At 41.0% G+C, this 14336-nt stretch overlaps 2 protein-coding genes across 6 annotated transcripts in view; both read right to left on the bottom strand.

The window, feature by feature from the left end:
- Positions 1-543: 543 nt before the first annotated feature.
- tgif2 (TGFB-induced factor homeobox 2) lies at positions 544-6192 on the bottom strand. The gene is made up of 3 exons (XM_007554205.2): positions 5810-6192; positions 3375-3616; positions 544-2330 (listed from the first exon to the last, which is right to left on the bottom strand). Exons 1-3 carry the CDS (start codon positions 5826-5828, stop codon positions 951-953), a joined length of 1641 nt encoding a protein of 546 aa, XP_007554267.1. The 5' UTR covers positions 5829-6192; the 3' UTR covers positions 544-950.
- A 1279-nt stretch (positions 6193-7471) lies between these two features.
- Positions 7472-14336, bottom strand: part of dlgap4b (discs, large (Drosophila) homolog-associated protein 4b) — a 117957-nt gene continuing 111092 nt past the window's right edge. For all 5 annotated transcript variants that reach the window (XM_016672505.1, XM_016672506.1, XM_016672507.1 and 2 more), the window contains one exon: positions 7472-12752. In XM_016672505.1, the coding sequence (XP_016527991.1) occupies positions 12510-12752 (243 nt within the window). In that variant the 3' untranslated portion in view covers positions 7472-12509. The remainder of the gene's footprint in view (positions 12753-14336) is intronic.

The following is a 14336-nucleotide window of genomic DNA, read 5'->3' as shown; positions in this document are numbered from 1 at the left end:
GCTCTGTCGAGAACCTGTACGAAACGATCGATTTCCGTTACGACATTCGGATCTGAGAAACAGAAACTCTTAAGGCCTCACAAACAACAGGGAGCTCTGGGTGACGCATCGGGTCTCCAAATGAAGAATCGAGAGGGATTCCAGCAGAAAGCAACCTACACACCTGCTTTAAATGGAAACTGAAAATACGAGAAACTTCCCAACGGTAAAAGAGTTGATGATGCATCGTGCTAGAAGGTATGCACAGAGCAGCTGAGATGACGATTCATGAAACCGCTTGGCCGGATCAAGGGAGTCACTGAGTTAGACGTGCTGCTGTGTTTTTGATTTTTCTTTGGCTCACGTTTCCAAATGCAGAGGGGAAAAAAAAAAAAAGCAGAGAACCATGTCAGAAAAAAAAATTAACAGGCTCCTTTTATAAAAAAAAAAAAAGAAAGAAAAAAAACAACTTGATCATTTTAAATGCACACAACTAAAAGAGTTCTAAAAAAATGTTGTGCTTTTTTTATCCAGAAGATTGAATAAAGGGCAGCAGAGTTCATATCCAGGGAGGTCACCTTTTATTGTTTCGATGTTTTTATTTTATTTTATTTTTACATTCACTAAAGTCCAGCACTGCTACTGGAAAGGCTGGTAAATGTTTGTACAATTCAGGAATATTTTCCTATTTGTTCATTCTTGCAACACCCCAAAAATCCCAGGATGACATCACAATCCGTTGCAGAATGGCGTCAAGAACGTAGGAATGACACGTTCCGCCTTCCTCCGTGTGGTAAACGATAAAAGTTCCAACTCATGCCAAGCTCAAGCTTCACGTCAAGAAGCCGACCAAGACACATTCTCTGATAATCGTTAAAAATCCAGCTGTATAAAACACACCTGTCCTCGCTTTCTTCTCAGATGTTTAACATTAAAAAAAAAAAAAGAAAGAAATAAAACAGCAGCAGCTTCTAGTTGACAGCTTCACTCAGCGTGTGCAGGCTGTGCTGCGGTCCCCACACCGTGCCGATGGGGGTCTTTACCACTTGGAGTGAACTGGCCTGCCTGGCGTTGGCGTGAACCATGGTCCAGACCTTCGGCACCATGGCTGAGCCGCTGCTCCCTGAGGTATGAGGAGCGAGGTGGGAGGCGAGGCTCAGGAGAGACGGGACCGCTGCTGCTGGAGATGCGGATGAGACCGAGGATGAAGCGGGCAGCACGGCGGCGGGTGTCGCAGGGATCGAGGGGGGCTGGTGGAACTCGAGGTGGGGCAGGTCTCCTCTAGGAGTCAGCTGAGATGCAACAGCTGCTGCTGGGGGGGGATCTGAAGTGGGGCTTGTGGCTGACTGGGCCGAAGGGGCTTGTATGGAGACGGGGCTCACTGCTGGATTTGACGCACCCGTAGGACATGAGGCTGGAGGCGAGGCTGACGAAGAAGCTGAAGGTAACTTTGGGTTAACGGCCGGGAGGGCGGCAGGTTTCTGTAGCTCTGGTTGCCCCAGGATGATGGCAGATACTGGCACTACAGCTGGTAGGTGTGCTGGGAAGAGACGAGGTTGGTTAAGGCTGGACGCTCTGACAGTGTCTTTATCTAAGGGGCTCCACATCACTTTGTTTACCGGTAGGGGGGATAACCCGGAGGCTGGGAGCAAAAGAGGAGCAGCAACTGCTGGAGATTTGACCGGCTCTGGAACAGACATGGCCTTCTCCATCAGGCTCTGCACTCTGGAAGGATGCATGACCTGTTCCTCTGGAGGGGGGGTCGGGCCCTTTTCGTTTGCATCCACCAGTTTGGCATGTAAAGGCTCTGCTGGTTTGCTTTGGCTCTCCTTGAGCAGGTCCTGCTCAGCGGCTCTCTGTAGAGCGGCGTCAACCAGCAGCCTCAGGTCACTGAAGTCGTGACCCATGTAGAGCTCCGGTGGAGTCGGGGGAGGCGTGTTGAGAAGGCCGCTGGGGTAGCTCGCAGCTACAGTGATGCCTGGCGTTGGGCCGGCTGAGGGGGCGCCTCGTTCATCCGCTTCCATCAACAGGCTTTGTGTGTCCAGCGTCATGAGTGCCTGCACACACACTTCCTTTCCAGGGTAGCCTGCTCCGGTGAGGATGGCCGTCGCCGTGTTCCCCAGCAGGCTAAGGTCCAAAGTGGGCATGGAGCGGATCACCGATGGACGCGGCTGAGAGGAGCGAGCCGAGGCGCCGGTTTCGGGAGAGCAGGCTTCACCTCTGTTTGGCTGAAGGGCCTCGGTTTTGCCGACAATCTTACGGGAGATGGTGAACTTGGTGGGGTCTTTGCCGTCCTTGCGAAGCAGATCAGGCAGAAGGCGGCGGCGGGCGTTGATAAACCAGTTGCAGATCTGGGGAAAACAGACGAAAATTACTCGCAAAAGCAAAAAGAAACAACACTTTTCTTTGTAACAAACTTTTGAACGCTATTTGAATAAGATGATATATAAACCATTTCCTCGACAACTGCGCCTAAGGTGTACAATTAACCACTGGTGCCCGTCTTAGACTGCTGTTACTAAATTAGAAGCATTTTACAAATGTTAATGTTTTATTCCAGCTGCAGTATTTGTGAGGCTTTACTTGCTGTGACACACAGTCAGATGTTCAAATAGGATTTTATGATTTAACCCAACTTGTATTTCTTCACAACTGTAGCCCAAACTTTAATTGTAAATGTCGAAAACTTCCCAACAGAACGCATTCAAGTTTCTGGTTGTAATGTAAAAAAAGTGGATGAAAACATTTGCAAGGCACTGTAAAAAAAGAAAGACCTAAAAAAAAAACATAAAAACAATGCAATCACTCTCCTTTTCCACCCAAGACAGTTACAGAAGTCTGACATGCTCCCTCTACTGGTACGGGAGGAGAAAAACGGAGAGCTGAGTGCTCAGACAGCTGGCAATAATGAAAGTCTGAGCTGAAATATGCTGAGCCACAGAGAAGGCAGCCAAACGCATTCCAGTGAACTGACTACATAACAAGGAACTGCTGCCGCCTCCCGCTACTCTGTAATCTGCCCGTGTGTTGAGAAGGAAAGAGGAAATGTCTACTACTGATGCAACAAAGTGAGAAAGAGAAGGGTGGGAAAATGCTAGCAGCGACTGCAGCACAATCAGTCACCGTGCCATCTGTCCGTCTTCACGCATTTCAATAACATAAGAAGAAGAAGAAACTTACTAATTACACAAGTAGTAAAGTTTCAGATGAATATCATCAAGAAATGCTATTTCTACCCCTCCCCCCCCCCAGAGTTAAATGACATAACTCCAACAAATAGCAGAAATAAGAAAAATCACAATCCTCTGGCATGATCTGAAAACTTCACATGTATGCAAAAAAAACAAACAAACAAACAAACAAACAAGAAAAAACAAATAAATAAATCATCTTACCTGCAGCACAGACAGCTTAGTCTGGTTTGAAAGACTGAGCTTCTCCTGCTCCGATGGGTACGCGTTGAAGCGGTGCTCGTACAGCCAGCTGCGGAGGATCTGAACAGACTCCTTGGGCAGGTTGCCGCGGCGACGGCGCTTCGCGAGGATCCCTTTCCCTGACAGGTCGAGCGGGGAGCCGTCATCGCTGTCCGACACGGCCGAAGAGTGCTCCTGCTCGGGATGGCGGTCATCCTCCAGACCTGGGGAGAAGACGAGTCGTTTTTAAACACGAATCTTTCAACAAGAACTTGGTGGGATCAAAAGTAGCAGTGATTAAAGGCACATTGATATAAAACTACACCAGTATGGTTTCTTTTTCTTTTTTTCAGAAATAATTTGTTTCTGATTTGATCTGCAGTTTAACAGACATGGGAACGGTGTATGACTGTTCCCCCCCCCCGCCGCCAACCTTTCCTGCTGACAATTATTTATATCAAGAACAAAAACATCATTTGGGGCTTTAAGAATTTCTACTGTCTTTAACCAAAGACAAAATTAATACACTGACATTTTAGAAACACCTGAAGAGTTTTACATCTGGGATTAGTACGGCTAACCTTACTAAACTCTACATTCACCTACATTCTCTCTCTCTCTCTAAAAAAAAAAAAAGGGTAACTGTGAGGTTTCCAAAACGCTGCCAGTATTAGAAATCCAACATGTTCCACGACAAAAGTTGAAATAAAGAAACAAACACTTGGTGCAACACTTTCCAGCCGTCCTGTTCTCTTCTTAAAGTCTTACTCTCGCATAACTTTGCAGCCCTAATGAAATACATCCCTAGTTTCATTTACTTTATTTTTTACAAACACCCAACAGTCAACTTTGAGTCGCTTCTTCCACCCAAACATGGGAGTTGGCAGGGTGATCCGGTATCACCCACTGTCCAGGGAAACCGCCCCCCCCCAGCCCCCAACAAAAATCAGGCTGAAAAACAGGCCAGTCAGTCATCAGCACACCTCTCAGTGTACCTCTAGTTTCGATTTGGATCAATTAGCAAGACAATACCTCACACTCAACCTAGTCATGAGAGAAAAATGAAAGGAACAGTAAAAAAAGTATCTAAACCTAATTGGTTACTACTTTATATGCAACTTATCACAAAGTGATGTTTGCATTGAGAACTATTTCGACCAACTGCTGTTTTTTTCTCTCCAATTATTATTATTATTATTATTTTTTTTTTTTAAGACTGAACCCACTTCTCATTTGAACCCATGGCGGGTCAGAGGAGGAAAACTCCCCACAAAATGGAGCATGCCTGATCCCAAAGGGGTGGGCCACAGAATGCAGTAAATGTCTTTCTCTGGGAGCTGGGTTGAAACCTGACCCCTGGGGGCAGCGCCTGTCCTCACAAAGGAGATTGTGTGCATATCAACATCACAGCAGCCAAGTGGGCCCAGGAACCTATTGACCATGCAAAGACGGAAGTGCCGTTTTGCTCCGCACACATGTGCAAAATGTTCATCTTTGACTCCACAGAGGAAAACAGCAGACGTGCTAGAATAAGTAGAAAAATATATATATAGATGCTGAAAAATGCTACTTTTGTATCACGGATATAATCGCGGCCCACAGAGCTCTTTTCATGTGGTCAGGACAGTCCCCTGAAGAAACGTGCTGTACGTGATCCTACAACTCTGCTGCTGGCCGATACTGACAGCAGGGCTTTATCTTAAAAACCGAAGCAGCAAATGAATGGGATTTGATCAGCTAAGAAAAATACATCAAAGATAAAAAAAAAAGGTCACACCAGCAGCAGCAGCTGTGTGGTAAATCACTGCGGCTGTCAAACAAGCCAACTTCTTATTTTTACACACGCATAGGTAGCAGGAAAATCATTCAAAAATAAAGTCTAAGAAAAGGAAGCCAATTAAACTTTTCTACTAATGAATCAATATGCAACAAACTAATTTGAGAAATATATATGCATGTCTGAAACTGCTGTGATAAAATAGTCTATCAAAAAAAAAAAAATGGTAACCGAGCCATCTGGAGCGCACAAAGGAGGCAGAGAGAAACGCACAGCCTCCCGCATGCCGCTCCGCCAGATGGACAGCACGCCTGCCTCAGGAGAGAGAGAGGAAGAGAGAGAGAGAGCGACAGACAGACACACAACTAGCTAGCTAGCTGTCCCTCCAAATTCAAACATAAACACACGCTGCATTTGCTAGCAAAAAAACAACAACAAAAAAAACAAAACAAAAAAACAACAACAACAAAAAAACAAACAAACGGAAAAAAACCCCTCTGCATACCAGGCAACAGTTCACGGCGAAAGCCAGACAGAGCCAGCAGACGCACAGTTCTGGGAAGGATTTATTTTTATTTATTTTATTTTTTTTAAAAAGTCAATGGAATAAATTAGAAAACACGGTCAGGTTGGCGCTCACCTCGTTTCAACGCTTTCATTCTTTGTTGATGGCTCCGCTTGAAAACACGCAGCTGTCCAAGTTGCTTCCACTCACAAAGCGACACTTTCCGCTAAGGCTACCAAGAGGTGCTGCAGCTTTACACGCGAATTTAAAACCTCTTCTCCTCACACTACTTCGCATAAAAGGGCTCCCACGTTTCCATTGCGCTCCTCGCCTTCTGCCAGGATGAATGTTTTCCAAGTCTTGTTTTTCCTCTTGTCGCTTGCTCCTTTTACCTGCATACAGCAGCAGCAGCCACCGCTTTGCCAATCTTGACAGTCTCAGCTGCAGTGGGCCCGCCTCCACTGATGGCCGTCAGCCAATCGTTTTCCTGGATTACTGATCCTGGAGAGTGGTCAGCCAATCGCAGTTCTTCTTCGGACAGCGGTCTGGTTTCGTGTTGTTGTGATGGACGGGAGAACCTTTTCATTCAAAATATAACGTTTGTGGGTCAAAGAAAGAATCGTACGTTTTTTTTCCTGGATGTTTACAGTTCTTATACGCTGTAATAAAAAAAAAAAAATATATATATATATATATATCTAGAAACAAATCATTAATTATCCCTGCCTGTCGAAAACGGTTCCTGTTATTTTACGTAACAAATGTGTATGCTCAGGTTACATAAATCATAAAAATGTGTGGAATAAACTGTTGTTTCTCAAATAAGTTGATGTCAGTAGAAACAAATGTTAGAAAAGTAGTAGTAAAATGAAAAAAATAATTATTTGAACTCTTCGGAATAGTCCCTTTCAATCGATTACTGGTTCAACTCTTAGAAGTCTGCTTCAATATAGACCAAGAGCTCAAATTAACCAAATGTACAATGAGCAAAATATTAAATGCCTTGTGAATAACTGCAGTTGGTAGTAATATGACGGTCTACTATTTCATAGGTACTTATATCTCTTAAACCTTTCCACACAGAGATTGCAGAGTGAAAAAAGAATGAATAATATCTGAAATGTGTGGGGTGTATATGTATTAAACTGCAAATCCTTTTAGGGTATCACTTTACCATCTATAAACAAATATTTTTTTTGGCTGTTCTTTACAGAAATGGCTCAAGATGGGATTGAGATCATTTATACATTTTCAAGTCTGGCTATGGCTTCTCAATTTTAAACCTCTGTTTCTCTTCCAGGATTACCCAGTGTATTTAGCCCAATCCATCTTTCCAGCTTCTCCATCCTTACTGCAGAAGAGTATCTGCAAAAGTTACATTTTGATATCAACTGACTAAATAGTCTCACAGCTTGGAAGTAAGATGTAAGTGTATCATATATATACTTTGTCATTAAGTAAACATAATTATTACTTAATTAAGTGTTTACTGTCATCTCCCATCATGAATTTTTTTCTTCATTAGACATTAAATCTGGAGCGGTGGCTCTAAAACTATTCTAACCCCCAAAACTTTTTTTTTTTTTTTGCATTTTGTAACATCTATTCAGTAATGCTCCAAACAAATTTAAGAAACTGGTGCGTAATCAGAGAAAGCAGAGTACGATCACGACGTAAAAAAACATCCCAGTAGGCGAATAGCATGTACAAAAAAAACCCCCATTTTGAATCAAGGGAAAAGCTGACTACATATGCACGGCCTTGTTAGTGGAAAAGAAAACAAAGTCATGATAAAGCGCTTGAGAAAGTATTTTGTGCACTTTATTGAACATTGCGCATCTGCAGTATACATGTCGACAACCTTGAAACTGTATAAACAGGTTTACAATATTGTAAAAGATGAAATATTTAATCTGGTTTAATTCTTATGTACAGACGATAACTGTAAGAAGCACAAGGGGAAAGATGCAAGACAGTGTCCTTTTAATAGCAAAGAAGCCATTTACTCTGTATTGCACACTTTGTTGTAACCAGAGTATAGTGGACAGTAACAAAGGTAATACTTCCCAAACAACAGGCCCACATACTCACTCACAGCACAACCCTTTTCATTCAGCTCTGCTGGATAACACACATCTTATATAGTACTCTAAACAGATTCTAGTCATTAAAATATGTGCTTACTTCAATAAAATATTTATTTGTCAACAGGTTTTGCTACATCATTTCTCTGCTGGAATGAGCATGGCCTCCGTCCCTTACCCGGCCCTCTCCCGTTTTTCATGGCCAAGATGAACCAAGCGAAGACGGAAAAAGAGCTCGTTTGGTTTCAGTTGTGTTTTTGGCGCCAACAGACTTTCAGAGACTTCGAATCATTTTCTAGGGTTCGATGCATTTTGTCTCTTGTTTGCCAGAATTTGTAAAGACAACCAAAAAAAATAAAATAAAATAAAATAAAAAAGGAAATCAATATGCCTGTTATTACAAACGCTTTTAAAGAATGGAATTAAAAATTGAAAAATTCATGAAAAACAAAACGAAACAAAAAAAAAAAAAAAACACCAACAGGCTGCTTCTTATGCATTTAGGCAAATACTTATAATTGTCAATGACAGTCATCCTTCACGAACATCTTTAGGTTACGATTGCAGATCTCACCATTATTAAAAAAAATTAAAATAAAGAACTTAATCATTTAAAGCAACAACAATTTCAGTTTATGAAGAAGCCTCTGGAGATAATTCAAACCAAGGCAAAACAGAAGAAATGATTGATACTAATGTGAAACGAGGAGATTGCTCTTGGCTTATCCATATGTAATAAAGAAAACAGAAACGGGGGGCAAAAAAAGTTTGTGAAATAAAATATGTGGTCAAGAAATTTGTGGTGAGAAACTCAGTGTAAACTAGGAATACTGTTTTAAAAACTTTTACTCCAAACTCTTGTGTGAAATCCATTTTCTACTCTACCCAAAAATCATAAAACAACCAACCAGCGTGTAAACTTGGTGTGAGGGAACAACTACGAGAGTTACAAAGGAGAAGAAGAAAAAAAAAAAAAGGGAAAAGAAGTGAATGGTAGAAAGCATCAACCTCATATGCATGAGTATCACCCGCAAATCACTTGCTTTACAGCAGCATCCCAGCCCCCCCATAGTGCAACTATGCGGTCAATGGATAACTCTACCCAGGAAATAGGCCTAGCTCCGTCTCTGAACCAGGTTTGTGTGTTTATTGGAGAAAAGCATTGTTTATGAGCACGAGATAAGGTTTTGCTTTGTTTCTGCAAGTATGTCTGTATGTGTCGTGGCATTTCACACGTATCCAAATGACAGAAAAAAAAACAAAAAAACAAAAAAAAAAACAGATGTACTGGCTTGCTCTGCTTGCCGTCTGTCGCTGGGTGTATTTAAAATGCCACAGTGTGTTTCACCAGCATTCGAGGCAGACAGTTTCGTAAGAAGTTGGTGCGACAACAAGATATGGCAGTAAAACATGATGCGCAAGGACAGAAAAGGATATGTGAGAATTGTAAAGCGAAATAAAAACAGAATATGCTCAGATGGCAGTGACTGCGTAAGATCTCTAGAATACAAATAAAACAGCTAGATAAGCTTGTTTTGACAAAACCTTTTGGGAAATGTTTTTGTGGCAGTCCAAAATTAAATCAGGCTAATGGCAACCTTTGAGTCACACAAAAGGCTTTCAGGTGCTAATGAAAGCACCTGAAAGCTTTCCATCAGTCTATCAGTCTACCCTCATTCAATCAAATGGATGGTATCAGTCCTCCCCCATCCAGTCGAATGGATGGGGGTGGACTGAGAGCAGTCATGGGACTGGCTATTGACACCTCTGAGTCATATTCCTTGCTGAGAGTCACCCAGAGCAAGCAAACACAACAGACAAATAATAGCCGTCCATCAAGGGAAAGCTCTTACCATCAACGTGAGAAGAATGGTGATCGTTGGGGTTTTCTAATTCAAAGCCAGAGGCTTAACTTTGGGTTATGGCTTATGGCAGAGAGGCTTTGACAACATACACATGAAAGGAAGAGCATTTAGCCCAACTATTTGGGTCCATAAAAGTCGTTCCGATTTTGATGACCACTTGTTAGACAAGCCCATTGTCTACCAAAGGTGTGGGCTTCAACTTCATCTTCACTGATATAGATGAGTCATCAGTGACTGAATGGATGGTATCGGGTGTAAAAAAAACCCTCAAAGTGCCCACTAGAGAATTACACTGACAAATGGAGATGTTTTGTTTCAAATATCTTTAAGCTACAAAGTGAATTTAGACAAAATGTGAGTGTTTTTAGATGTAGAGCTTCACAAAAATATTCACATACCAGTGACTCCCCCCTCTCCCCATTTTGTCAAGTTATACACAAACTGAGGCGGTTATGCTGTTAGTAAATAAATCCAGGTTTGAGAGATATCTGTCTGGATGCTGAAAGCAGACTTGGGCTATAAAACAACTAGTGAACCACTGTTTAACTCTATAAAAGTGAACTAGTACAGCTAAACTGCCATCCTTCCAAAAGATGACTAGTTAGATAAGGAGAACATTAAGCAGAAGCAGCCAAACACATTTATGGTAAATCTGGAGAAGATCAGAGACCCAAAGCTCAGAAAGCATCTGTAGACAGGACAACTATTAGTCGTGCATTCCACAAATCTGGCTATTATGGAGGAGTGGGGAGTGGAAAGCTATTGCTGTTGGAAAACCATGAGAAGTCTCTAAAGTTTGCTGAAAGAAGGGGACACAACAAACATGTGGATGAATGTTTTTTGGTGGAAGAGACTAAAACTGAACTTTTGCCCTGCATACAATACAGGTGTGGCAGACAATTAACCACTGTGAAGCATGGTGGTGGTACCATTATGTTGTGGGGATGCTGGTTTGCGCCAACGGCAGCATGGCTGAAGCTAAATGCATAGACGAATGGGCACAAGTTTGATATCTGCACATTTAAAGTTGGCAAGGACATAAGCAAGAACAGTTGTTTTAAAGAAAATTGAGTAGAAATACTACAAACAAAAATGGACTCCATAGTTTCAAGATCTTTGCTTTTTTTGAACACCATGTATCATTTTTCTTCCACTTTACAGTTCTGCAATATTTTGTGCCTAATTATGTACAATCCCGATAGGTTTGTGGTTATAACATGACAAAATGTAAAAAGGCTCAAGCGGTATGAATACTTTTGCAAAGCACAGTGGGTCTCTTAATGCAAAACAAGATAGGGATTAGGATTCTTTGTCCTTTCACTGAATGTGATAACTGACTACTGGTTTGACATGCAAGCACTGTTGCCCTCCTGAGGTTGGAAACAATCCTTTTCCATGAAATTAACTCTGTCAGATAGGGTAGCGTGTTGTGGTTCTCATCGTTGGGCGGTTTTGTTCGAGCTTCCTGCCTTGTGGATATCCAAATGTTAACTCTGCAGTACGTGTGTTGCTGTGAGTAAAACCCACTCCCATCTGTTTTCACAGTCAAGCTTTGAGTTTCCCTGCTACTCACATTTTATTACATGGGCTAAATTTCAAACAGTGTACTGATCTTTGGCTTTTGTATACTAAGTATATGATTAAAAGGCCAATCACTTATATATGTAATGATTAAATTAGAAAAGTTAAGAGATAAAAAAAAATGTAATCTTTGTTTAGAGTGGAGAAAAGCTGGATAAAGTGAAGTGGGGTTGATTAGTAGGTGGGAAGCGGAAAAGAAAAGCCTGCCGTTAACCAGCATGCTCACCCAGCTGCACAACTTCAGAGCCCCAGATTATTTTGAAATGTATGACTTTGATGCACAATTATTTTCCTTAAAGCACTTAAATGTATATATGTAACAGAAAATATCCTACATATTTCTGGAGTCATAGCACAGAAATGGAGAAAAGAAATAGAGGAAAGGAAAATAAAAAAAGAACTAAAAGGATATTAGGATTTTTCATCTACAAATAATGATAATAATTAAAAAAAACATCGTGGACAGCCATTTTGAAGGAACCTCCAGCCTGACTTTGTTTAATATGTGCTTTCATTAAAAAAACCCATTAAGAAACTAAACGCTAAAGTCTTTGACACAAAAAAACTCAAACAAGATTTTGTTTGTTTGTAGGAACTACATAAATAATCTTTCACATCGGACTTTGTTTCATCATACCAAAAATAGTCAGAAAAGCTTGATCTAAATGGATTCTTGCCCAGCCCAAATCAATAATTTAAGAAAAAATAAGTACAAGGAAGACATATATATGTATATATATGTATATATATTGGTGGATTTGTGTGCAACTTGCATGATGGCCACAAGGAGGTGCTGTGCAAAGCTACAAGATGGCCAGTGATCTGGGAAGAGAGCAAGAGAGTGGGAGACAGAAGCATTGATGCTTATGTTCTGTCTGCTTTATAAATCTTATAGCCAAGATATAGGAACTTTTAAAACAGTCTTTATGAAGAGTTTTTAACCTATAATTGTTATAATAATACCTTCATTAACATTTTTATGAGATCAAGAAAAAGTAAGAAGAAATGATAAAGTTCATCAGCTGAGGTCTTCCCTGGCAGCCTCTGAAGAGGAATCTTCTGCTTCATAAGTTTGTAGTCTGTTGGGTCCACAAATGTTTCATTATCAGTTTCAAGCAGGACCAGCCTATGATTATGTTAAAAATATCAAAACACCCATTCATTGGCATTGCTCCTCTACACACCCTTCCTTACTCACCATAACTCATCTGCACTCAAACAAAATCCTCCCTGTTTTTTCCCCCCATTTTTCCTTCTCCTTTAACAAACTTATCTGTCCTCGGATCCTTGCTAGTCCCTTTTCTCTCAGAGGCGAGTTTGGGCCTCGGGGACGTAAATTTCAATGCTGTCTGCGCTCTCTGTGGCAGAGTTCTGGCGAAACGAGGCAGCCTTCTTGGCAGCTAGCAGGCGCTTGCGAGCCTCTTGTCTCTGTTTTTCTGCCGAGGCCGATGAAGAGGTTGAAGAAGAGTCAGCACTCTTCTCGCGGGCAAGCGTCGGTCGCGTCTTGCTAGGCTTCTTTGATGCCGGAAGGGCCTCCTTGTCCTCGTTCTGCAAGATTGAGGGAGGAGATAACACGACAGAAGGAAAAAGTGTTAAGACAACAACATATACTAGTAATCCGTTTCCTGTTCTTGTTCAGACAGATTTGGCAGACATGATTCACAGAGATCATTTGCCAAAGCTGTTCTGTCGTTCCCTTGTACTGCTCGAGACAACATGTAGCGGACTAGACGATCAAACACAAAACAAGGACAGTAGAGACAGCTGGTTACAGACAAGTCGACATTGAGAAAGACAAATTTTCATCCACTTAAAATGGCAACATGAATGGATGTGTACTGGGTTTATCTGAAACCATAAAAGGATGACAGGACAGCCAAGACATTTACACTGATATGCAACAAAAAGCGGACCTCGTCACTTTGCCCCTCCACCGTTTGTACTTTGGGATGTTTGGTCTTTTCATAAAGTACTTTTTTGATTGCAAAAAAAAAGAACTTTGTGCTACAAAACAATAAAAATAAAAAACAACGTTTTAGTGCTTTTTGTAGATTTCCCTTCACCACAAAAACCTAGAGGCAGTAACAACCTGTTGAACTGGTTGATATGCAGCTGAATGGAGCCCTTCTTGACTAGAATGATGATTGCAAAATTGATGGTACCACTGAGTATTTGGAGTTACTACGGTGAGCTGATTAGCCAGAGATGCACCAAAAAACTAATAGGATTTAATACTGAGAGATTAGTGATTTAACAAGAAATCATGTAAATTTGAGGCCTAATGGTGTTTGCACATTTACACTACTTGTAGGAAAATCTGATGGGTTTTTAAAAGTAGAAGAAGGGTTTTATAATAATTTTACGCTTTTTCAGACTCACTGTTTGCCTTGTGAAACAGAAACCCTCTTAGAGGAATCATCTCTGTTCAAGTAAGTAGCCATAAGTAAAAGTTGCTCTGAAATTTCATTTTAAACAATATTTAACTTACCCTGACAGCCACAAACTTCAACCTTTCAAAAAAGATTGCACTGTTATACTTTGTAAAGCTTCCACTTTTATTTTGAAAGTGCAAGCTCTACCGTTTATGTTTATTAACTACAGAGGTAAGTAAAAAATTTCACATCAGCTTTACGCATCAAACCTAATGTATGTTAGGCCTAAACCAGCTGACAAATACTTATTATGGTATCAATGGGGATGAGTGAAGTGGCAAGCACCACCCTAGTTTTCTATCATCTCCACATCTACTTAAAGTTATTGTGACAATGTCACTACAGAACAACAGATTCAACAAGCAGAATGTTTATTTTTGTTTAATCTGGGTCATAATCTCTTATTTTATACTTATTCAAACAGAAATTGTAATAACACTAGAAGGTGTGTAGTGTAAAACATTTGGAAACAAAGATTACTATTAAATTAAATTACTGCACTATTAAATGAAAACCATACATAAGATTTGTCATATGAAACTATTTACGTCCTTCAATTAATCCAAAACTTTTGATCTCAAAGAGAAAAACTGACTTACATTAGTTAAGAACGTAGGTAGGAAATGATTTGTTGACAGGCGCAAAATGGACTGGGACAAAATGTTAATGTGCGGGCATAAAAATGAGACACTGATTATAG

The sequence above is a fragment of the Poecilia formosa genome, unplaced genomic scaffold (assembly GCF_000485575.1).
Source record: "Poecilia formosa unplaced genomic scaffold, Poecilia_formosa-5.1.2 Scaffold62, whole genome shotgun sequence".
Classification (NCBI taxonomy): domain Eukaryota; kingdom Metazoa; phylum Chordata; class Actinopteri; order Cyprinodontiformes; family Poeciliidae; genus Poecilia; species Poecilia formosa.
Note: the sequence above shows the minus strand (reverse complement) of the source record. Positions and strands in the feature narration are given on the sequence as shown.